The sequence below is a fragment of the Rhinolophus hipposideros genome (genome assembly GCF_964194185.1).
Source record: "Rhinolophus hipposideros genome assembly, chromosome: 23".
In the NCBI taxonomy this organism is placed as follows: Eukaryota; Metazoa; Chordata; class Mammalia; order Chiroptera; family Rhinolophidae; genus Rhinolophus; species Rhinolophus hipposideros.
Window position 1 is genome coordinate 42,420,101 of NC_138069.1, and position 23,809 is coordinate 42,443,909.

The window sequence follows — 23,809 nt, forward strand, 5'->3', positions numbered from 1 at the left end:
TTCACTCATTCATCATTCAGCTTGTATTTTGAGCAGCCACACAGTGGCCGGGGGTACGGCAGTAACATGGAGACATTGTCCCTGCCCTCATGGAGCTTCACTCTTGCTGCACTGTCCCCATGGGGGGCCACTAGCTACATGTGGCTTTTTAAATTAATTAATTAACAGGTGAGTTTAGTGAGCAAGCGGGAACCCTTAGGAGGTGCTCTCAGGCTCCCAACAGGCCTTAGCGGGGCCTTATGGGCGGCGCCACACCCAACATGGCGGCCGCTCCGGGCAAGCCCGCGAGCGAGCGGAAACGCGTGTCGGAGGGCGCCGGAAGTTCCGGGAGGCCCCGCCCCCTGCCGGGGTCTCTGTGGAGCCGCGGACGCGCTGGCTTTGAGCATCCCTGGCGGGCTAGGCGGGGGACCCTGGCGCCGCGGCTCCCGCGCCCGCGGCTCTGCCCTCCGTGGACATGGCCAGCTCCGGAGAGGTACGGCCGGCGCCTCTGTCCGCTCTCCTACCTGCCCGGCGACCCCGGCCCCGCTTTCTTTCCCATCCCGACTCTGGTCCTCCTGCGTCCTTTTCACGCCACCTCCTACCCACTCCGTCCTTCCGGCCCCGCGTGGCCCTTCCCACCCCGACCCTGGCAGCGCCGGCCTTGGTGTGTCCTGGTCCGACCCTGGCCTTGGCCTGGCCCTGTCGGTCGTATCACGACCCTGGCCGGCCGCGCCCCCCTGCCCCCACCCGCCTCCACCCCGACCTCTGGAGGCACCAGCTCCCTCCGCGTTCGGTTTTCCATGCCTTTCCCAGCCGCACGTTCCAGGTCGCCAGAGGTCTTCCCCGCCTCTCCGCCTCTAGTTCCCAGGCCCCTCTCGGCCCCCAGGCCCTTTTCCCTGTGCCTCTGAGGCGGTGCCGCGCTGTGACCACTTCACAGCCCATCCTCTGTCTCTGGGCCTGCTTGTGGTGTGTCTTGGGGGGTAGTGGAGCAAAAGATATTTCACCGGGGGGACTTAGGACTTCCCCTGGAATTCCTTCCCCAGCCTCCCCAAACCTGGGCTCCATAGAGAATCCCACCCGCTCCCTGTAAAGGAGGACAAGGTATTCTCTCTGCAGACCAGGGTATGGGGGAGTCTGGTCTCCGACTGGTTTCTTCGCTGTCGTTGCTTCCCGCATACCTTTATGGGTACCTGTGTTTATATCTGGCATCCAGGACCCAGAGCCTGGCCGAGCGGCTTGCTGGTAGCTGGGGAACAGGAATGGATGGAATGTGGGTATGTGGAAGGTGGCTGGGGTTGCTGACAGCGCCTCTTCATTCAAAGTGAGTTTGGCTCAGAAGTGGCCCCTGTGGCTCCTGGATTGAGGGAGAGGTTGTGGGACCCACCTGTTGACGGGTGGTAGGGTGGAAGGGCCCGAAAGGCACAGCTCCCCTGAGGAAGAGCCTGGCTACCTTAGCGGATTCTGGTTGAGTGTACTGGGGCGAGCAGTCTGGTACCCTGGTCTTATGGGGTCCTGGCACAAGGGCCCCCCTGCTCCTTGAAGCACATGTTGGGAACCTGGCCAGTGAGGCCTCTTCTTGCATTGTGGGCATCTCTTGGGTTGAGAGGAGAGAGGGGAGTCTTTTTCCCCCCTGGCTGTGGAGATCAAGGTCCCTTTTTTCAGGATGGTCTTTTTTTTTTTTTTATTGATGGAGATATAGTTCACATACTATAAAAATCACACTTTTAGAGTGTACAATTCAGTGGTTTTAAAAAATATATATTCACAAGGTTGTGCAGTCATCCCCACTATCTGATTCCAGAATGGGGTAATCTGATTTTGAAAGTCATTGCTGGCTTCAAAATGCAGGTACCCAGGACTCCTCCCAGAGTTTCTGAGGAGTAGGGCTCCGTTTTTAAGAGCATTTCAAATGATTCTGAAGCAGATGGTCCATTGACTCACATGGTTCAGTGCCTTTCTCTTGGGCATTAAAAAGTGATCCCTGTTCATGAGCCATTCCTGGCCTAGTGAGGAGATAAGCAAGCAAGCAAACCATCGCAGTTCATCTGATGAGATTGGGGTCTGGAGGGGGGAGTGAGTTGTGTGTGTGTGTTTTGGGGGGTGGATGCCGGGAGGGCTTCACTGGGGAGGGAGCATTTGAACTGAAGTTCTGAGAGTAGCAGTTTCCCTTGGGTGGTGGCATGTCTGGTGGAGGGAACAGCTTTTGCAAAGGTTTGGAGGATTGAATGCTGTGTATTAGGGGACATTCCAGAAGATGCCAACTAGACAAGCAAAGACCTAAGAGGAAGTAAAGAGTGGAGTGTAAAAAGACTGGAGACCTTAAAATTGTGTCCTTTCAGATTGTTCCTGTGATTTAAAAAATTTTTATAATGTGAAATTCCACACACTCACAAAAGAATGATGTCATGAGCCTCTGTGTGCCCACTGCCCAGTTTCATAGTTGTGAACACGTGATCAATCTTGTTTCCTCTGTTTCTCCCATTCCCCCTCCCCCCCCATTATTTAGATCACATCCCAGAATCTCATCTGTTCATTCATGAATCCTGTGACTACTTTGGGTGCCTGACTGGTAAACAGTCAGATGGTAAACATCTGGGAGGGGATCTTTATTGGGCAGGTACTGAGGTTTCAGTATTTAATTTTGCTTAACTTAAAAAAAAAAAGTGGGGGGGTGGGAGATGAAGGTAAGGGGGATCAAATATATGGTGATGGAAGGAGAACTGACTGGGTGGTGAACGCACAGTGGGATTTATAGATGATGCAATACAGAATTGTACACCTGAAATCTATGTAATTTTACTAACAGTTGTCACGCCAATAAATTAAAAAAAAATTAGCCACCCAAGGAATTTAAAAAAAAAAGTGAAATATTACACATTCTGAAAAGTACATAAAACACAGAGTTTAATGAATAGCTAAACTCTTTAAACCCTTTCCAGTTATCGTTATCTGGTTCCCACATGTGCCTGATAAAGATCACCTGACTCCAGGAAGTGCCTGGCGGTGATCTTTCAGGAAGCCCATCAGCCCATTTCTGGTGGTGGAGGGAAGGGCAGGTTCGACTCAGCCCTGCCCTAGGTATTACTTGCCTCTGACCTTGGGCTACTTTTTAAAGATGGAGAATGGATTTGCCTCTGTTTCCCCAGTAGCTGAGAACACATTGTCTTCAGTGGCGGAGGGAAGCAAGTGTAAGTGTATTTTGGTGTGTGTGGAGGTGGGCATTCCTTGGGCCACATTTTTGTGTCACAAAGGAAGACACTTGGAGGTCTCCCCACTCCCTCCTGGAGGTCACCTCTGGTTTGCTGTTGCCTCTCCAAAGCTGCCGCCTTTCCTGGGGGAACCACGCACTGACTTACACATGATGGGAACCTTGTCTCAGGAAGCCTTCATTCCAGGAAAAAGACTCAGCGGTTGCAAACTCAACTGCTGCCTCCCAGTGTCGTACCAATATGACCTGCTGCCTGGGCAGCTACTCCTCTAGGCCCACCCTAGCATTAGGGGCACAGCATGATGAGAAAGCCATCTTAGGGGGTGCTGAGGCTGGATAGAGGGAACCAGTCTCAATTATTGACTTTTTAAAAAAAATTCTTGTAATTTCTAGGTGGTTTTAAGAAATTAAGCATTAGTAGTGTGACTGGAAATTATATGATTTGGAATTTTCTGTAGCGTTTTGCCCTATATTTTCACTTTGAGAAGGCATTTACTTTGGTAAATATGCAGATTGGGGATCAAGAGGGGTAAGCCTCAGGCCCCTCCCTCTTGTCCCCAGGCCCTCTCCAGTGCCAGAGCCCTGTTTGCCAAGCGTGCCTGCTAAGGATTATCTCTGTTGGATCCTCTCCCGGGGATGGAGTCCCTAGGTCTAGGGTAGGGTCTGGGAATCAGATTTTCAGCAGGTGCCTGGGTGATCCCAGGTGATTGGTCTGGGAAATTTCTAAGTAAGGTCATTTATGACCTGAAACACTGGACCCAGAATACAGTGACCCAGGGCTGCTGTGAACTTGGGTCTGCTGGCTGTCTTCTGCCCTTGTAAATGGTGGGAATAGGAAGACAGAATTTGGGGCTGGTCAAATAGAAAGGGGAGTGAAGGCACGTCTGGCCTGGCTGCTGCCTCTTATGAAGAAGGGAATGTGGGAAGGGCTGGTCCTGGTGAGCGGGTGGGAATATTCATGGGAACCCTTTCCCAGCCTGGCAAGGGCTTAGCCGGATGCAGAGCCTGTCAGGACAGGGTAGAGAGGTGTCATAGTCAGAGTTCCTGGGAACTCTGCAGTGCCTGCGTGGGGGTGAGGCAGGCTCTTCCTGCCCAGACTTCACAGTTGCCATGGCAGCAGAAGGGCTTTCCAAACCTCAGTGCTTCTATCCATGAAAAATATGGATGGAAAGATGCACGCTGGAGGAGGAGGGGCGTATAGGCAGAATCAGCGGAAAAGGCAGTAGCAGTAATTCTGTGTCCTCTGCTGGGAGGAGAGGTCAAGGAGATGGCCCCTCTGTGAGGACCTTTCAGGAGGACCCCTTTGGGATGCGACGGGAGGTACAGGTGTTGGGATTACTCCCCCCCCCCCCCGCCAGGAACTCCCCTTAGAGCATCCGAATTCCCTTGGCCTTGATTTGGGGATTTCGTGTCACACTAACCGAGGTTGAGCCCCTCTCCCTCTTGGTTGGACCAGTAGGACGGAAGGCCCACATTAGGGAGGAAAACCTTTTGCAGCTGTCTACAAAAGCAACATGAAATGTGTGGACACCTCATTGGAAACGGCAACACGGATTTATAACCAGATGTGTCATAAATGGAGATAAATTGTGCACTCCCTATTATTTATTACTAATCTTAAGATTTAAAAATGCCACTGGTCTAGTCGGTACTGTTCATTATTTGTAAGGATTTTAGAGTTTCTTTCTCAGTGGCGGTTCTTCTCGTTTTACTTGCCCTTAATGACAGTGCAGAAAAGAGCTACCGTCCAACAGCGTTCTGAGGGTTGATAGGCAGTGACTCGTTTGTCCACTCTGTGAGGTGAAGACCCTGTCACTGTCCCCAGTTAGTGTTGTTTCTTGATAGAACTCTCCTACCCAAGGGTTGTAAGAATACAGCTTGACATTTGGGTTAGAAAGGGGTCGGGGTAGCAGCTTTCACAAACGGAGAAAACGGAGAACCTCGGCTAATGGTTCATAAGTTGAGTGTGAAACATGCCAGACTTGACCAGAGACCATGAGCAGGAAGGAAATCTCTTAAATGTCAAAAAAATTTGAAATTTCATTTAGAATCCTTTGCTTTTGGAGAGAGATCCTGGTGTGCAGATTGAAAAGGGGCTTTTGAAGAATGTCATGGGTTCTTGCTCTGTAGTTAAGGTTTTTGGTAAAAGCACCTTCTGACCCCTGGACTGTGGTGAGGGCTTTTCTTGGCGTTCTCTGTCTGGGGAGGCTGGGCTGAGGGCCGCCCTTGGGGATCCCATCGGAATTTGGTGCCCCCCTGTTTTCAGGACATGCCTAGTGATGGCGACGTACCCCCTGCCGCGCTCGCAGTGGCAGGCGGTGCCCACCTGCTGGGCTTCTCCGATGAGATCCTCCTGCACATCCTGACCCACGTCCCCAGCACAGACTTGGTTCTGAACGTCCGGCGCACCTGCCGGAAGCTCGCAGAGCTGTGTCTGGACAAGAGCCTCACCCACACTGTGCTGCTGCAGAAGGACTACGAGGTGAGGGCGCGTTGGGGGCTGGCACTCGTGTGTGGGGGCAGGAGATGGGACCCCAGGACGCCCGTCTGCACAGGGGGCCCTGTGCAGCTGATGGCCAAGGAGGTGGGCGGGCACTCGGAGTCTTGACAGGGTCAGGCTCCAAGGTACATTACGTGACAGAAGCTAGGGGCCGAAAATACAGGCAGCGGCCACCTCACTTTTGGATAGTCCCCACGCGTGGAGTGGCCAGGTCCCATGATAGGTGTGGGACTTTCCGGTAAAGTTACACATCCGCTCTCCAGTGGCACGGGGTTGGGGCAGGGCACCATCCGACACCCCCAGCAGTGTCCGTGGGTTCTGATTGCTCTGCATCCTCGTCAACACTTGGTCTTGTCAGACTTTTAAGTTTTAGCCATTTTTGTGGACGGGACGTGGTAACTCACTGTGGTTTTAACTTGCGTTTCTGTGACGAAGGCTGCTGTCGATTATGTTTCATTACGTGTACGGGCCATTTGTACATCTTCTTTTCAGAAGTGGCTGTGCACGGCTTTTGCCCATTTATGATGGCCTCCCTTTTTCTTAGTGAGTCACAGAAGCTGCGAGAACATGCTGTCTCCTCCCGGTGGGGGCATGGGAGGCACCGGTCGGGCTTCCTGCCCATGAGGGCTCTTTCCTGTGGAGGGAGGGCCAGGTGCTCCAGCTCGGGCTGCAGCACAGGTGACTTGTGGGTTTCGACTGTGTGTGGCCCTCGCCTGCACAGTTCCAGGTGTGAACATTTACCTTAGAGAAATGGTCACGTGCCCGAACGTCACGGACGTGGATGCCCGATGCCGTGGGGTCCGAGGGCCTTGGCTCGCAACACAGCACGGTGTCCAGCTGTTGGCGACCGTCCGCTGGGCCCCTGAGAGGCCACGCCGGGTTTCTGAGGAATATTTAATGCTGTGAAAACGCATGTGTTATGAAGGAAAGCAGCAGCCAGAACAAGCTTCCAGGGCATGATTCCACTGTGTGATTGAAGAGCCCCCACAGAACATGAAATACGCCACCTCGTCCATTGAGTGTACAGTTCCGCAGCGTGACGTGTGAGCACAGTACCGTGCAGTCAGCACCACTATTTGCAAACCTTTTTCACCACCCTGAACGGACACCCTGCGGCCATTTAAGCACTAATTTCCCATTCCTCTTTTCCCCAACCCCTGGTAATCTCCGTTCTGTTTTCCGTTTGTGATGTTACCTTTTCTAGGTATTTCATACAAGTGGAACCCTACAATATGTGATCTTTTGTGACTGGCTGTTTTCACTTAACATTATGTCCCCAAGGTTCATCTCTGTTGTAGCATGTGACAGTTTCCTTCCTTTCTGTGGCTGAATAGTATTCCGTTGTATAGATGGACCCCATTTTGTTCATTATTTGTCCGCTGACAGACACTTGGCGATTGTGAACAGTGCTGCTGTGAATATGGGGATGCGAGTATCTGTTTGAGACCCGGTTTTCAGGTCCCTTGGGTGCACACCTAGGAGTGCAGTTACTGGGTTGTCACATGGTCACTCTGTGTTTTAGCATACTTTCCACAGCGCCACACTGTTTTGCATGCCACCCAGCTGGGGACTCTTGCCTGCAGGCTGAAGGTAAGCGTGTGGGGAGGGAAAGGAGGCAGAGCTCCTCTCCCTGCAGTGTCCCTCCTCAGCTGGAGGAGGGGCCTCCCAGGCCCTCAGGCTCCCTGACTGTCCGGGGTGAGGGCGACCTGAGGGGAGAAGGTGCCTGCAGCCCCTTGCCTTGCTCTCCCCACCCCACCCTGTCCTGCAGGTGAGCGAGGATAAGGTGAGGCAGCTGGTAAAGGCGATCGGCCGGGAGATCCAGCAGCTGAGCCTGGCCGGCTGCTACTGGCTGCCGGGCGCCACCATCGAGCACGTGGCCCGCTGCCACAGCCTGGTGAAGGTGAACCTCTCGGGGTGCCCCCTGACCTCCCTGCGCCTCTCCAAGATGCTGTCGGCCCTGCAGCACCTGCGCTCGCTGGCTATCGACGTGAGCCCCGGCTTTGATGCCAGCCAGCTGAGCGGTGAGTGCAAGGCCACGCTGAGCCGTGTGCAGGAGCTCAAGCAGACGCTGTTCACGCCCTCCTACGGCGTCGTGCCCTGCTGCACCAGCCTCGAGAAGCTGCTGCTCTACTTTGAGATCCTGGACCGCACACGCGAGGGCGCCATCCTGTCCGGCCAGCTCATGGTGGGCCAGAGCAACGTGCCCCACTACCAGCACCTGCGCGTCTTCTACGCCCGCCTGGCTCCTGGCTACATCAACCAGGAGGTGGTGCGGCTGTACCTGGCGGTGCTCAGCGACCGCACGCCCGAGAACCTGCACGCCTTCCTCATCTCTGTCCCCGGCAGCTTTGCGGAGAGCGGGGCAACCAAGAACCTCCTGGACTCCATGGCCCGCAACGTGGCTCTGGATGCCCTGCAGTTGCCCAAGTCCTGGCTCAACGGCTCGTCTCTGCTGCAGCACATGAAGTTCAACAACCCCTTCTACTTCAGCTTCAGCCGCTGCGCCCTGTCCGGCGGCCACCTGATCCAGCGCGTCATTGACGGGGGGAAGGACCTCCGCAGCCTGGCCAGCCTGAACCTCAGCGGCTGCGTCCACTGCCTGTCCCCAGACTCCCTGCTGCGCAAGGCAGAGGACGACATCGATAGCAGCATCCTGGAGACGCTGGTGACGGCCTGCAGCCACCTGCGGCACCTCAACCTCTCAGCTGCCCACCACCACAGCGCCGAGGGCCCGGGCAGGCACCTGTGCCAGCTGCTGGCCCGGCTGCGCCACCTGCGCTCCCTTTCCCTGCCCGTCTGTGCCATCGCTGACTCGGCGCCACGTGCCGACCGTGCACCCGCCCAGCCCGCCATGCACGCCGTGCCCTGCGGCTTTGGCAAGAAGGTCCGAGTTGGCGTGCAGGCGTGTCCCAGCCCCTTCTCGGGGCAGGCGGGCCCTCAGCCTTCCTCTGTGTTCTGGTCTCTGCTGAAGGACGTGCCCTTCCTGGAACGCCTCGAGCTGATCGGGTCCAACTTCTCCTCCGCCATGCCGCGCAACGAGCCCGCCATCCGCAACTCTCTGCCTCCCTGCAGCCGGGCACAGAGCGTCGGGGACTCGGAGGTGGCTGCCATCGGCCAGCTGGCCTTCCTGCGGCACCTGACGCTGGCCCAGCTGCCCAGCATTCTGACGGGCTCCGGGCTGGTCAGCATTGGCCTACAGTGCCAGCAGCTCCAGTCCCTGTCGCTGGCCAACCTGGGCATGATGGGGAAGGTGGTCTACATGTCTGCCCTCTCGGACATGCTGAAGCATTGCAAGCGGCTGAAGGACCTCAGGTGAGGGCGCCCTGGCCACTCCTCCGGCCTCGCCTGGCCCTTTGCAGGTCTTTGCGGCACTGGAAGTGAGTAGTGCGGCCTCTCTTTGGCAAGTGTTGACATCCCTGCTGTGTGCGTGCCCAGATGAACCAGATGAGGCCTGCCCTCCAGGGGCTGAGAGTCTTGGCGTGGGGGCTTGACAAGGGACTTTGCAGTGACAGGGTTCAGGGAGGTGTGGTCGGCAGTGCCTGGGGAGGGTGTGCAGGAGGCCATGATGTCTGAGATCGCCCACCGTCCTCATTTTTGTGGCTGTGTGAGTGATTGCACCATACGGTACGATGTGCTGCTTACGTAATCTTTAGCCAGCAGAGGGAGGGACCCGGTTTCCAGGCATCCCACCGGGACTGGAGGGGCCAGGATGGAAGAGGTAGAGTGCTGGGCCCAGAGTGGGGACCGCACACTACTGAGAGGTGACGGCGGCTTGGGGCAGAATGGTAGAGCTGATCCGAGAGTGGGAGGAGGCAGAACCCACCCCAGGCTGATGACATGCGGCCATTGGCATGATGTGGGTCCCACAAAATCATGCTGTGGAGTGAAGAGTATTCTTGTGAGGGCCCAGCTTTTAAAAGGTAGGTCTTCGTTAACTGGAGACGTATTTGAGCATCTTGACAGATCTGATCTTAAAATATTGCAGCATTTCCCAGAAATTACCCAAATGTAGTGGAGGCAGCAGACCTGAGCCCTACGAGGGCTTTGGGTTTGGGGAGGAGGTGGTGACGGGCTGAAGTCAGTTAGCTGGCTGGTCTCCCCTGAGAGGCCGGTGCTGGAAGGGCACTGAGACTTGTGTGTCATTATCCCCACAATGCTTAGCGCTCACTTTGTGCCATCACTGAGGGCCAGAGCCAACCAAGGGCTTTCCGGCGCTGTCTGGGTAAATCCCCACAGCAGCCATGAGTCAGGGCCTGTCATCATTCCCGTTTCACAGACGACGCCGTGGAGGCTCAGGGGAGGAGCTAAGGTCCACCCAGGTCAGTCTACTCCAGGGCTTGACCTTCGCCCTGAACCATGAAAATGCAGAACTCCGCTCTTCCCCTCGGAAGGCATCGCATGACAGGAAATGAACCAGATTTGAGCTGGAGCCCTCAGAGTTCTTTGCTGCTCAGAGCTCCTCTGCCAGGCCGCATGCCGCCCTCCCTCCACTGCCCATGCGGGCACAGCAGGCACCACCCTAGCCTTCCAGTGGCAGAGCAGGTTGCATGAGCATCAGGGTTTTCCTGCCGTGTTGGGTCAACAGGCCCTGGGTTTGCAGCTTCGGTTCTCAGCCTAAGCGTCCGCAGAGCCCCGTGTCTGGAGGGGGCCATTACTTATGCTGTGTCCTGTGCACCCCAAGTACACTTGCTCTGAGAACCGGAATGCCGTTTTCAGATTCCCCTGGTTTAGAAATCTGAGTCAAAGTTAACTTAATGCAAGTTGTGAGCCCCGTTTGTTGAATAGCCATGTGTATTGTAGCTGTGTGTACCCACAAATACGGGTACTGGGTGTGGCCTCCCAGCCACTCTCGGATCTTGCTGGGAGGGGCTGTAAGATGAGACAGTGAAGCACCGTGCAGGGCCTGATAGTTCAGCTGGTTAGAGCACTGAGCTCTTAACAACAAAGTTGCTGGTTCAATTCCCACATGGACCAGTGAACTGCACCCTCCACAACTAGATTGAAAACAACGGCTTGGAGCTGAACCACCGGCTGGTTGCTCAGTGGTTAGAGCATGTGTAGGAGTGCTCATGACACCAAGGTCTCCGGTTTGAGGCCCACATGGGCCAGTGAGCTGTGCCCTCCAGAACTAGATTGAAAACGACAACTTGACTTGGGGCTGAGCTGTGCCCCCCACAACTAGATGAAAAACGACTTGACATCCTGGAAAAATGCACTGTTCCCCAATATTCCCCAATTAAAAAAAAAGCAAAACTGTGCAGGCAGAGTTGCCGATCCCATCCCAGGGCCCTTTGGGGCCCTCATCCTGCTCCAGGTGCAGGGGTGTCCAGATGGGCTGCTGGACTCCTGGCCGCTGGCTTCCCAGGGCCCAGCAGGGCTGAGGACTGCAGACTGGACCCTTGCTTCCTGACTTTGCCTTATGTCCCTCTCCCTGTTCACCTCTGCCTCATGGTCCAAATCAGGTCCTGTACGTTAATTTCTCTGGCCAGGTTGGGATGGGGCATCACCTGCCTGCCTGGAGTGGAGGAGGGGCTCTGCCCACAGCAGTCAGCCCCTCCCACTCCCTCTGAATGCCAGGCCTGGCCTCCCCTTTGAGAACCTTTCTGACTTGGGAGGAGCGCAGGTGCCTGCCTTCTCACCCATCTCTGTCAGAGCCTCCAAGAATCGACTCCCACTCTTCTCACTGCTTCCTCTCTATACAGAGCCTCCTCCCACCTTTCTCTTCCTGTGCCTTCACTGTCACCTCACTGGCCTTCCCAGAAGGAGCGGTGATTGTGTGGTCAGTGGGCCATGTGTAACTGGAAGCTTAGATGCATCCAGAATAGGTTTACCAAATAAAATACTGCCACTCCTATCGTGTCTCTCTATTGGAGTCTTGTGATCAGGAATTGAATATTTCTTAATTTGGGGAGCCTGAGTGAACATTTTTTTTATTGGGGAATATTGGGGAACAGTGTGTTTCTCCAGGGCCCATCAGCTCCAAGTCGTCCTTCAATCTGGAGGGCGCAGCTCAGCTCCAAGTCCAATCTCCATTTTCAGTCTTTAGTTGCAGAGGGCACAGCCCACCATCGCATGTGGGAATTGAACCGGCGACCTTGTTGAGAGCTCGTGCTCTAACCAACTGAGCCATCCGGCCATCCCCCAGTGAACATTTGAGTTCTAATTTAACTGAACTCAGAGCCACGGTGTTTCTGGATTTTTGGATCTGTCATTTTTGCCAACCTGTTAAACTTTGAACTGCAGTCAAACCATTTGGTCATCATTGGGGAGACTGATAAAAACAGAAATCAATGAAAGTAAAGTAATGCAGTCACATAGTCTAAAAAGTCAGAGTATGGGGTCATCAAAATGGCGGCGTGAGGTTATGCGAGCATGTGAGGTGATTCGTATGCTTCTACTCACTGGAAAAGATTGTGTAAGTTTGGTGATAATATTTCTTTCACTATTTGGAAGACTACATTGATAAAATCAAATTTGGTGTAAAAAAAAAAAAGTCAGAGTACTCCAAGGTGGGCCTTGGAACCCGCCCCTCTCCCCTCGCCTGCCTCGGGGCCAGAGCATTTACTGAATGTCGGCTGCCTGCTCCCCGGGCTGCAGGCCTGGCTCATCACACCAGGCACGTCAGTGCCCTTCAGAGGGGAGTGGGCGTGGCAGCTGAGCTTGTCCTGTGTCCTCGAGCCTCACCTCCCGTCACCCTGCTCAGGGCCCTGTCCCTGGTCCCCTGCCTCCAGGGTAGAGGGAGGTCCCACTGGACAGGACCCGACCCCCCCACCCCAGCAGAGGCCCTGGAGTCAAGACGGCCTGGGCAGGCCTAGGCTTTGTGTGCCCCGCTCCCTCACCTGGAAAGTGGGGCTGTTATGACTACAGGAGCTGGTACTTACAAGGCACTAGGACAGAGCTTGGCACCTGTCATACACATTCTAGTTCTTTATTCACCCAACAAATGTTTGAGCACCTGTGAAGCCAGGTACTGTTTTAGGGCCTGGGACACTGAACAAAACAGATTCCTGTCTTTGGGGATTACGTTCTAGTGGGGAAACAGACCAGCAGTGAACATAAGAAATGAAATGTATGGCGTGTCAGAGGGTAACAAGAGCTGGAAGAAAGGGCAGAGCAGGGTGAGATGCCGGGCGCAGGGCTGGCGTTGGGGTAGATCTCATGGAGAAGGTAAGATTTGAGCAAAGAATTCACGGAGTTGAGTTAGCAGAGCAGAACGGGGGGAAGACCGTTCGGGCCCTCGCAGGCAGGTGGAGCTGCACTGGCCGGCACGGTGCCCACGAGCCACAGGGCAGCTTCCATGTAAATGAAGTGAAATCCAGCATCAGTTCCTTAGCGGCATCGACCATGTCTCAGGTGCTCGGTAACTGCCTGCGCGAGTGGCCGCCATGTAGGACAGGGCACATGTGGAACGTTCCATTTGCATAGGAAGCTTCGCTGGACAGAGCTGAGTTAGCGCCAGGGCCGAGGCAGGGGTGCTGGCGTCTTCCAGGGGCAGCAGGGAGCCTGTGAGGCTGGAATGGTACTTTGGAGGGGAGACAAAGGGCAGGTCACACTGCTGTGTTGAAAAAGACTGAGGTAGGGGTGAGGACAAAAGCGGGGTGACCGGAAATGGCGGGATTCTGACTTTACAGAGAATTTGCTGATTGATGGGATGCACGGGGTGGCTGGGTGGGGTCAGCGTGGGTCAACAGCTGAACCGTAGGAGCTGGTTTCGCTGAGAGGAGGAAGGCCGGGTGGAGTGGCTGTGCACGCATACACGTGAGTTTGAGGTGCCCTGGACCCCGGTAGAGGAGCCACCTCCTAGCCAACACGTGGGCCTGGAGACACGACGGACTGGGGACAAGATTTAGGCAGGAGGAGGGGGAAGAATCAGCACAGGTGACTGAGCAGGAGCCAAAGGAAAAGAGGAGCAGGTGTTCCAGAAGAGATGGTAGTGGCTGCTGGTTGGTACACGTGTTGGCTGCCATGTGCTATTCCTGTGCTTACAGGTATTGACCCCTCTTCACCAACCCCAGTAGTGTAGATTTCATTGACCCATTTTGCAGATGAGGAAAGTGAGGCCCAGAGGTTAATGACCTGGCCCACATGACAGTTGGGAGTATTCCCTGCCTCATGGGCCACTGGGCATTGAACAGGGTAATGTAGCAGCATTTAGTGGTCACCAAGTAGTTTCTGGGGCCGGGACGTGATCCTGGTGGCTAGGGTCTTGCCCAGGAGTTGGGCTCTGCACGCAGCCTAAGTTATGAGGCTGGAAGGCCTGCGGGACACGGATAAATGGGTTTTGTAGGCTGGCCCAAGAATCTGACCGCAGCTCATAATGGTCTCTATGCACGCCGGCCGCTGAGAACCACGTCTGATCGGTGCCAGTACTGCCTGTTCAGAACAAACACTGGTCTCTAGAACGCAGCCAAGTGGCCCCGTTCTTCTGGATCCCTGCCTTGTGTGTGCGTGTGTGTGGCAGGGCCTGGAGTGAAAGGAGCAGGTGGTGCTGTCTGCGTGGGCAGGAGTTGCAGAAAAGAGTTGGTTTCCACACTCAGGAGAGGCTGGCACGTGGGCAGCTCCTGCACTTCCGGTGGGATGTCCCTGAGATGGCAGCCCTGGGGATCCCAGGCTGGCCAGCCACTGCCACCGCTGTTCGCACCCACAAGGCCCTGAATTTTGAGCTTTGTGCCAGCCAGAGCCTCAGGCTGGGAGCTGTCTCTGTGCAGCCAGGGCCGCTCCTGTGGGGAGGTGGTATGGGGACACGTCCTGCTGGGGCTTTGCCCGCTCCAGATTCAAGGCACACCTCGGCAGTGAGAGGATTACAAGTTGGACAGAGAAGGGCACCTTCTTTCCTGAGACTGATTAAGCCCTGCCTTCTGGAGGGGGAGGGAGGAGCCTTACCCTGAGTCACCCTGAGCTGCCGGTCACCTCGGAACCAGGGCAGCGTCTGGGCGGAAGCGAGATGGCCTTTTGGAGCCAAGCCCTGGAGGCTGTCCCAAGATCGTCCCAGAGGCCTGGGTGAAAAAGTGAGGCCCTGAGAGGTAGGTGGGTAAATGAGAGGAGCAGCCTCAAGCCCCTACCTATGCTCTCAGAGCCTCAGGGAGACCAAGCCATCTCTTAGGGAGTGGGCTTTGGAGGCCAGATCTTTACTGGTTGGGAGGTTGGGGCCTGGCTGGGAGGGAGAAGGGCACGCGCCACCCCCCCTGCCCCCAAGGCGAAGCCAAACACGGGGAGACCGTTTTCGCATTCCTTACCCTACCTACAGATCCCGACGGTCTGTTCTGCCAGCCCCCGACTTGGACAAGCAGAGGGGAGGTGAGGTTGTGCCAGCGCCACCTGCCCAGACAGCTGGTGGAGTGGACAGGACAGTCCCGCCAGGCCCGCCCCGTCCCGGACACCTGTGACAGGTGGCTTCCTTCAGGGTGGGGGAATCTGGAAGTGGCTGGCCGGTTGGAAACATGTTCCAAAGTGTACGTACGCAAGGTGCTTGCTCGCCCTCTGCCTACTCGGCGTGTCACCCAGGAGGCTGGCAGGTCCTTGGTAGGTAGCGCAGACCTGTATCGCCACCTAGCGACCGAGGCGCCGCAGGCCTGTCCCTGCTGCTCGTGTCACAGCCTCCTCATTGTGACTTTGCAGCTCAGCAGCCCTGTTTCTGGACTTTTTGCCCCCCTCCAATTTTTCCACTTTTCAAGTCTGTAAAGGGGTGCTTATACTAGGATTTTTTTAAAAAATTGTTTTTAAAAGGGTGAGATGGTGTTTAATCATTTTCTTGAGCAAAATGAAAAACTGCCCAGCCATAGTGGGGAGGACATGTGCTTCCTGTCTGTGCCCTTATCCCTGCTTGGGGTGGATTGGAGCCCTACACGGCCGCCTTCGCCTCTCAGACACTGCTCTGCACTCATGACTGAACCCCCGGTTCTTTCAGGATGAAACTCATTCGGTGGAGTCCACTGAGGCTCGTGCTGCGTGTGACATGGGGCAGTGGCTGCCTGTCCCCTCTGACGGCTGTGGCTGCTCGGGCAGTGCTTTCCCAGTGTTTGTGCCCAGACATCCCTGCTGGGGGGCTTCCTCCCTGCGTGCCCGTGCTATTGGTGGGAAGTGAACGTGAGGCTTTTCAAAATTGCACCCCAGAAGGAGCCGCGTTTCCCCCACAATGTTGTTAGCATCAGGATACATTTCGTTAAAATAAAATTCAAACGCAGTCTCACTGGCCGCATTTCGGTGACTGGCTCCCGGACGGAGGACTCAGAATAGACAGTCTGGGAGCTTCTGTTGGCTGACTGCTCTCGACAATCAGCATCTTTTTCCCTCACACGCCTGATTTTAAAGTCCCTTCTCTTGTCCTGTAACTGATTAGTGTCCCCGGGTGTCAGGGCGATGGAGACTGGAGAACAAGGCCCAGTCTTGTTTGGGGTTGGGGGCTGGGGGGCTCCTGTTGATTGCCCCTTCCCCTCGTCCTGGTTGGGTCAGCCTCTCTCAGGGTGTCACTGTGTTGAGCACTTGGGCTCCACCTGGGGACTCATGGGGTCCTGGAAGAGGACACTGGCCCCAGGGTAGACCTGCTGCCTTTTGGGGGTAGGTGTGGGCATTCCTTGCTCACTCTAGAAGCTTCTCTTCTTTTATGGTGAGAGTCCACAGCCACAAACCACCTTCTCAGGGTCATCCCAGAAAGTCACCAACCTGGCCTTGTCAGTTTACGGTGAGAAACGGGCCTCGCGGGGTTCCCTGCAGGTCTCGCACGCAGACAGAGGTCTTGCTGGCTGCCCTGGTACACCTGGGTGTGTGCGTCTGCTCCGTGGGCAGGGCCGTGGCCCAGAGAGACCCATGGGCCCAGGTCTGACGCAGTGTTTCCACAGGGAGTGATTTGCATAGTACCTGGGCCTTGGGGAGTGGGGTGGCTAGATAGATTTGCTTGGCTAGACAGGGAGAGACTCGGAGCGTCACAGGAAGAGAACAGCATCACCCCAGCCAGCACGTGGCAGTGTCCCCACAGCTGGGCTGCAGCCTGGTCTCAGGGCCTGGTTGCTTGCTAGGGAAGGCGGGTCCCCGCTGTGCTTGGGCGCCCTGGACCACGAAGCCCCCCTCACTACGCACCGTCGCATTGCCCATGAGCAGCAAGGCGCAGGACTCACGCTGCCCTCTCTCTGCAGGCTGGAGCAGCCCTACTTCAGCGCCAATGCCCAGTTCTTCCAGGCGTTGAGCCAGTGCTCCGCGCTTCAGCGGCTGTGCCTCGTCTCTCGCAGCGGTACCCTGCAGCCCGAGGCTGTGCTGGGCTTCATGGCCCGCTGCCTGCATGTCGTTGTGTGCCACATGTTCACCGGGGAGTCCCTCGCCACCTGCAAGAGCCTGCAGCAGTCCCTCCTCCGAAGGTGAGTGGGCGCGGGCCCGGTGGCGCTGGGGGTGGCCGAGGCCTCGGCAGTGGCACCGTCCCCAACGAGGTCCTGGGTGCTGTTTCTCTCTCAGGCTTCGTTGAATGCCCGACAGTTATTTCTTGGAATTGAAAACTGCTGGGCAGAGAAGGAGTGAGAACACAGGGTTGGTTTCCATTCACAGCACGAGCTCATCCCCCTGGGAGTTCTCTCTGTGCCATGTGGTCAACTTTCTGTGCAGTTGAAGCCCCCTTACCCCTGAGTACAAAAGTATTTTCATCTTCCCGTTTCCCATAACATGACCTCGTGTCCCCGCAGCGTGGTCATCGAAATGAGGGGTGAACGATGCCGTACGGTGAGTCCACCTGGGACCTGGGAATTTCACCGTTTCCTCTCTTGTCCTGTTCAGGATTCGATGCAGAACGCTTGTTGGGCTCAGCTGTCGGGTCTCTTTAGCCTACAGTTTGTGACTGTCTCGGTCTTTCCTGGTTTTTTGGGACCTTGACACTTTTGGAGAGCCTCGGCTGGGTATTTGATACCCAGCGCCTCAGCTTGGCTTTGTCTGATGTTCTTTTTGGCCGGCAAACCCGAGGTGACACTGTGTGCTTCTCAGTGTAGCACGTCAGAGACATGGTGTCCCCATGTCTCAGTGCTGGTGAGGTGAACCTTGATCGCTTGGTTAAGGTGGTGTCTGCCAGGTGTTTCCTGTAAAGGCACTGTTGCTCCCTTTCTGATTAATAAATGTGGGGAGATTCTTTGAGAGTCTTCAGATACCCTGTTTCTCAGACTTTGCCCACTAATTGTAGCATCGATTGGTAGAGCTAATAACAGTGTATACTTTGATGTTTGCCCAGTGATGGTTTCCTGCTTCCTTCATCCCTTCTACGTTTGTTACTGGGAACTTCACTGGAAGAAAGACCTGTGCCTTCTCCCATTTATTTCTGTATTCATTCAGTTATTTACTTACATCAGTGTGGGCTCATGGATGTTTGTTTTATTCAATGGGTTCATGTTGTCACTCAGATTGTTGCAGATCCGGCCAGGAGGGTCTTCCTTCAGATGGGGTCCTGTACCTTTCGACATGCCCCTTCCTTTTCTGAGCACTTCTGTACTTTGTCACTTCAGGACATTCCAGGCTCATCTTGTGTGTTTCCTATTCCAGCCCTGGGGTCAACCATTTCTGTAAGGAGCTCTGGTTCCTTGTATGAAAGAGTAGTATTTAGAAACCAATGTCATGGCATGAAGTGTGCTCATTGCTACTGGGGTGTCATCACCTCTAGGCCCTCTCCTGGATGGAGTAGGAAACTGATCTGTGTATGCCACACACACTCACCCACACACGCCTTTATTTATTTCCGTATTATCCGTTTTCCTTTATGTTGAAAACCAGTTCACACTGACACCTCTGATTCCAACCCGGCATCACAGCGTTCCTTGTGGCCTGTCCCTTTCTGACTTGTAACTTCTCCCTCCAGCAGCGAACAGCCCGCTGTCTTTATCCACAGTCTGTTCGCTGATTTGTTCAGTCCTGGCAGACGCGTGAGCACTTCCGGAATTCCTAACTCCCTGCCCTGTGAGAGACAGACCTGCCTTGTGGAGGACAGTGTTTGTGCACGTGCTTCGTCCTAGCTTCGCGCTGTCCAGGCAGAACTCCGCTCTCCCGAGTGGGCAGAGTTGTTCCCTCCCGCCTCCTTCAGTGTAGTCCTGTCACGCAGTCAGGCAAGACACTTGCTGTGTAACATTCCGTTTTGCGTTCACCCCACGTCCTGATTGGTTTGTTTCTTTGGTTTTTGGTTTTGTTTCGGTGTGCGAAGCTTTGCTGTGGTACTCAGTCAGCTCTGTAAAAGGGGGTGCCTGGCGAAGTCCTCCCCTATCCCTCCTGCCGTCCCACCTCTCTCCCCACCTCATAGCACCCACCCCAGAGTCACCTGTTTCACCATTCTCTGTTATCCTTTGGACACGGCCTCACTTCACTGCCTCCCACAAATCGTAGGCAAAACCGAGCTCACCATCTGCTGCTGCAGAGACAGTAAACACATACTTGACCAAAGTTATCTGGCAACTTGTTCAGTTAATACACAAGTGGCATCTGTGTCTGCAGGAGGTCTGAACCTGGAACCGCTGCGTGTGCTGTGTATGCCTTTTGCACAGAGGAGCACGTACGTGAATATTTTCTCCTATCCCCCTCCTCATATGCGCTTTGCTTATTCACCTAATATGTCATGGATACCATTCCTTAGCAGTTCATAGAGCTTTTGCTCATTCTTTTTACAGCTCTGCATTGTTTTTTTATTGTGATACAATGCATATAACAAAATTTACCATCTTAACTGTTTTTAAGTGTGCAGTGGCATTCAGTGCATTCACACTGGTGTGCAGCCATCCCCACCGTCTGTCTCCAGAACTTTCTCATCTTCCCAAACTGAGACTCTGTCCCCATTAAATACTCATCCCCACCGCCTCGGCCAGCCCCTTGGAACCTCTATTCCACTTTCTAGTTCTATGAATTGGTGCAAAGGTCTTTGAATTCTAACATTTTTGTGCCCTTGCACTTTTAGATTTAGGAGCAGTGGTTACTTGGCGATAGATTTACAGACAACCCTCCCTCCCAGGGCAGCATTTCCCCTCCTTGTCCCCTGTCGAGGCCTTTGTGGAAAGTGCGCATTCTCTGCCTGCACTTCTTGGAAACCGGGGCCCAGCTTCCCCTGGTGAGGGTGGCCTTCCTGGAGTTGGACTCTAGGTGAGCACCAGAATTTGAATGCAGGTCAAGAGGAATGCTTCCTGGGAAGACTAGTACCCGAGCAGGTTCAGGAGTGGTGTTTAGGTACCTCTCCTGAGGACTTGCCACGGTGCCCCCTGGTGGAGGTTTGAGTGGATGCCCTCGTTCCAGCCTCCCGAGCGGGTCACAGCTTCCTCCCCCAGCTTTCTGTGTCTCTGCTGCTGGGGGAGGTGACGAGGAGGCCCCAGCTGTTCCCAAAATTTGGAGGAGAGCCACTAGCCAGGAGGTCTCCAGAATCATGGCCCCGGCACAGCCGGCGTGCTGCATGTTGGTCTGTTGTCTTTGTGGTTTGCTGCTGAATTTCCCAGAAGAAATCCTAGCTAAGGTTTTCCCCTCCCCTCCCTGGTTGTAAAAATAATGTGTCTATAATATTTCTAAAAATTTAGACTATGCACTGAGCTATTTTTAAGTGAAAGCTCGCCATGGCTCCACCAGGCAGAGGTCACTGTGGCCCCAGGCCGGGCTGGAACTGTCATATGGTTGCAAGGTGTGGTCCTTTGATTTAACACCACATCGTGGATTTGTTTGGTGTCAGGAAGTTAAAGCTGCAAATGGTGTTTTTAATGCTGTTTGGTATCCATTATGTGGCCATCATGCTGGTTCCCATAGCCGGCCTCGCTGACTCTGGGTCAGTGACTTTCCTTCACGTTAGACCTTGGTCTTCCAGCTGTGGAACCTGGACAGAGGCTGGGTGTCGGGAGGCACACCTGCTGCTCACATCGTGTCCGCGCCCCTCGGCCGCCTGTTCTGTGCGATGGAGCCAATGCCCGCTGGGGGGCCCAGTTTTCAGGGGACTGTGGGAAGGGGGGTGCAGGACAGGTGGTGTGGCCAGTCCACCTTTCTGCCCGCTGGGCTGGTGGCTGGCGTAGGAGACAAAGGCTGTCTTTTTCGAGTGTGGCAATGAAATGCCATCATGCTCAGTTCTGCTGCTGGGAAGAGCGTTGGTTCTTCGTCACCATACGGCCCATTCAGTAGGACCCTGATTCATGGGGCTCCAGCTTTGGGGGGCTGACAGTTCCCTGGGGGAGTGTTCTGTTCAAGGAGCCGGGCAGCTCCCTCCTGTGGTCGAGGACCTGGGCTCTGAGACCCTGTGGGATTCTGCCACATCCCCCCTGAGGGGGACTTCCTGCAGGGATGGGGACCAGACTTGGTCGTTGCTGGTTGTCGCATAGTCTGTGCACATGGGAATCTTCTCCAAAGTGGAGAACATCCGAAGTCACTAAGCAGTTCAGGGAGCTGTGCTTGTGATAAGAGGGTCCGAACATCTCCCTCCGCTCACGGGCATTGCTCGCTGATGACGCTGCTTTGTCCTTGTGGCCCAGAATCCTTCTCAACACCGAGCTCTCGGCCAGTCGATCGGACTGGGCACTAGATGCCAGTCCCTGCCCCAGGCTTCTCTTTCTCACTCTTAGTCTACAAGGTCCCTATTTGTCACACCTCTCCTTGCCTGCAGCCTGCTGCTGTTCTTGTGGCCTGTCCTCATGGCCCGCTCGAGTACGGCCCCCTCACACCCCCCCATGGGCTGTGAGTTCCCTCCTCCATCCTCCTGGACTGCACACCACCTGTCCCTTTCTTAGGGCACATAGCACTTTCCCCCGATGTGGTGCTCTCTGCATCCCCCTGCAGATACTGAGGGTTTTGAGGGCTGGCACACAATAGCTCTTCCTTACTTGTCTCTATAACCTGAGCACAAAACAGGCCCAGGGCTGGGTTGCTGGCGGCCCCGGTAGGTGCTGGTCACGGCTGATACTTGGAGGGCTGTCGATTGCTGACGCTTGGCATATGTGAGACCAGGTTACCCGATGTTGGCCCTGGGTAAGTGGATGTCCTGGGTGGAAGCTGCACCAGTGTCTCTGTCCTGAGTCCCAGCGCCTGGCACAAACCCAGGCCCATGGCAGGGCCCCACTGAGCACCTGGTGCTGCCTGAGGGGCACTGGGGGTGCTCTCTGGCCCATGGTGCCGAGAGCCCCGCGTGATCCCAGTGTGGCCCCCTTGTGTGCTGCCAGCCCCTGCTCTGGGCCCCACCCTGGTTTCGGGGCGGGGGAGCCAGGCTAGCTTCTCTGCACCGAGCACTCCCTCTGTGCTAGCACTGTGTACTGCCTCCGTCGTTCAGACATTGCGAAAGCCCTGTGAGGTACGTGCCCTTTCCCCAGTGTACAGATGGGAAAACCGAGGCTCCGAGAGGCAGTGAGTAGTGCAGCCAGGACCCGAGCACTAGAAGGACGGGCATTTATGTCCAGAGGGAGTAGGGCACCCACACCCTCCAGGGGCTATGCTGGGCGCTGCACGGGGCCCCAGCCCTCACGTCCTGACAGGCCCACAAGCTGCAGAATCTTCCATGCTCACCAGAGCTATGTTCAGACCCAGGTATGCTGAAGCCTATCTCCTCCAGCCTTGCTGCCGGCGGCAGGGCTAAGATGCAGCACGAGTCAGAAGGAAAGGCCCGTTGGCGTACATCTGGTGGCCTCTGCTGCCCAGTCCACAGGTCCGGGCCATCCAGCGTGGCCTGCAGAAGCCTTTCCTGGCTGGGGGACAGTGCAGCGTGGCTCGGGCAGCTGGGGCCCTTACGAAGGACCTGTGGCCCCTGCTTAAGGCCTTGCTGCTGTGCCATGGGGTTCCAGCTGCTTTTCTGCGAGGTCCCAGCAGATGGCGCCATGGCTCACGGTAACCAGTGCTTAACCACAGAGCAACTAGGTTGTCTTCTCCGGGACTGCGGGCCACCAAATGGAAAACAGGAGAAGGAAGAAGCTGGAGTTTGTCATCTCTTCTTCTGATGACTTTCTTTTTTCTCACCCTTTTCCCTGCTTCAAGCTCAGAGAATTACTGAGTGGGAGGAAGCAGCGCCAGACGGCCACTCACCTGCCCGCTCACCTGCCTGCTGTTGAGGTGTCACCTAGTTCTCTGTGACTCAACCCGTGGGACTGATGTCACGTCTGCAGTCCTGTCACTGGCAAAAGTCGCTTCTTTTCATGTCTGACCTACGTGTGGCCATGTCCCAGCATCCTAGTGGGTGTCGTTGCCGTCATCTCTCCTCGGGGCTGTGCCCTTTGCACGTTTGGCACCGGGACCTGGGTTTGAGTCTCTGCCTCTCGTGTAGCTCTGGTCTCAGGTGGCTGCTTCCTCGGATGTCAGGTCGCCTGGCGGTGGGAGGTGCGTGTCCAGCACCAAGCACAGCTCCCTGACTGACGTTCATGCTCTTTGTTTATCTCCCATGTCTTGACTTTGCTCTTTCACGTTTAAAATTTAAAATTCTGGACCTTTCTCTGACCTCTCGTGGCAGGCAGCCTTCACCAGGTTTGGGGGCGGCTTCTTTCTGCGTCTTCCCCCACTTCGGGCCCTTCTGGTGGCCCTGGTGCTGGGTTTGGATTGAGAGTTTGGGCAGTGCCACGGAGAGCAGTGACTCCTGTGGGCGCTGGAGACTCCACACCCCACGTTCATTGGGTTGGAGTGTTTGCCCACACCTGCCTCCTGGCCTCGGGAACAACCTGCCCAGTGGCCAGAGCCAGCCTCTCCGTTTCATTCCCTGTCTCCTGGAAACCGAGTCATCCTGTTCCAGCCAAGTTAATAGCACACAGCCCCCCTGCTGGGCCTGCCCACCGAGGGGCTGGGTGGCCTCTGTCACGGGACTGCTCTTTGATTCTTCTTCTCCGTGCTGTGCCCTGAGCCACCCTTCCACTGTCCACTTTCCCCCAGACATTGCCCTGGCGAAGAGAGCCCTCCTGAGGGCATTTCACAGCTTTTCCAGTTTCCTTTGACTCACCCCCTCCTGAAAGCTTCCTGCAAGGCCTACTGGCATCTGGGGTTGGGTGAGGGCAGTGTCAGCACGCCAGTTCTCACTCGATCTCCTACATGGAGTGACAGCAGTTAGCTTTGGTCCGTGTGGCGTCCTGCTGAGGTCAGACCCACCTTATGCCCTCAGATGGCATGACCCGAGTTCACATTCTGGCCTCTTCACCTACTGGTTCTGTGACTGAGCAGGTCACTTCCCTCTC

The 23,809-nt window shown here is 55.5% G+C and overlaps 1 protein-coding gene across 2 annotated transcripts in view; it reads left to right on the plus strand.

The window, feature by feature from the left end:
• Positions 1-334: 334 nt before the first annotated feature.
• FBXL18 (F-box and leucine rich repeat protein 18) overlaps positions 335-23,809 on the plus strand; it is a 33,183-nt gene continuing 9,708 nt past the window's right edge. The window contains exons 1-4 of one of the 2 annotated variants that reach the window (XM_081036033.1): positions 335-472; positions 5,454-5,669; positions 7,456-8,999; positions 16,820-17,038. In XM_081036033.1, coding sequence (XP_080892159.1) covers positions 455-472; positions 5,454-5,669; positions 7,456-8,999; positions 16,820-17,038 — 1,997 coding nt within the window. In that variant the 5' untranslated portion in view covers positions 335-454. The remainder of the gene's footprint in view (positions 473-5,453; positions 5,670-7,455; positions 9,000-16,819; positions 17,039-23,809) is intronic. The other variant, XM_081036034.1, reaches the window with a different exon arrangement.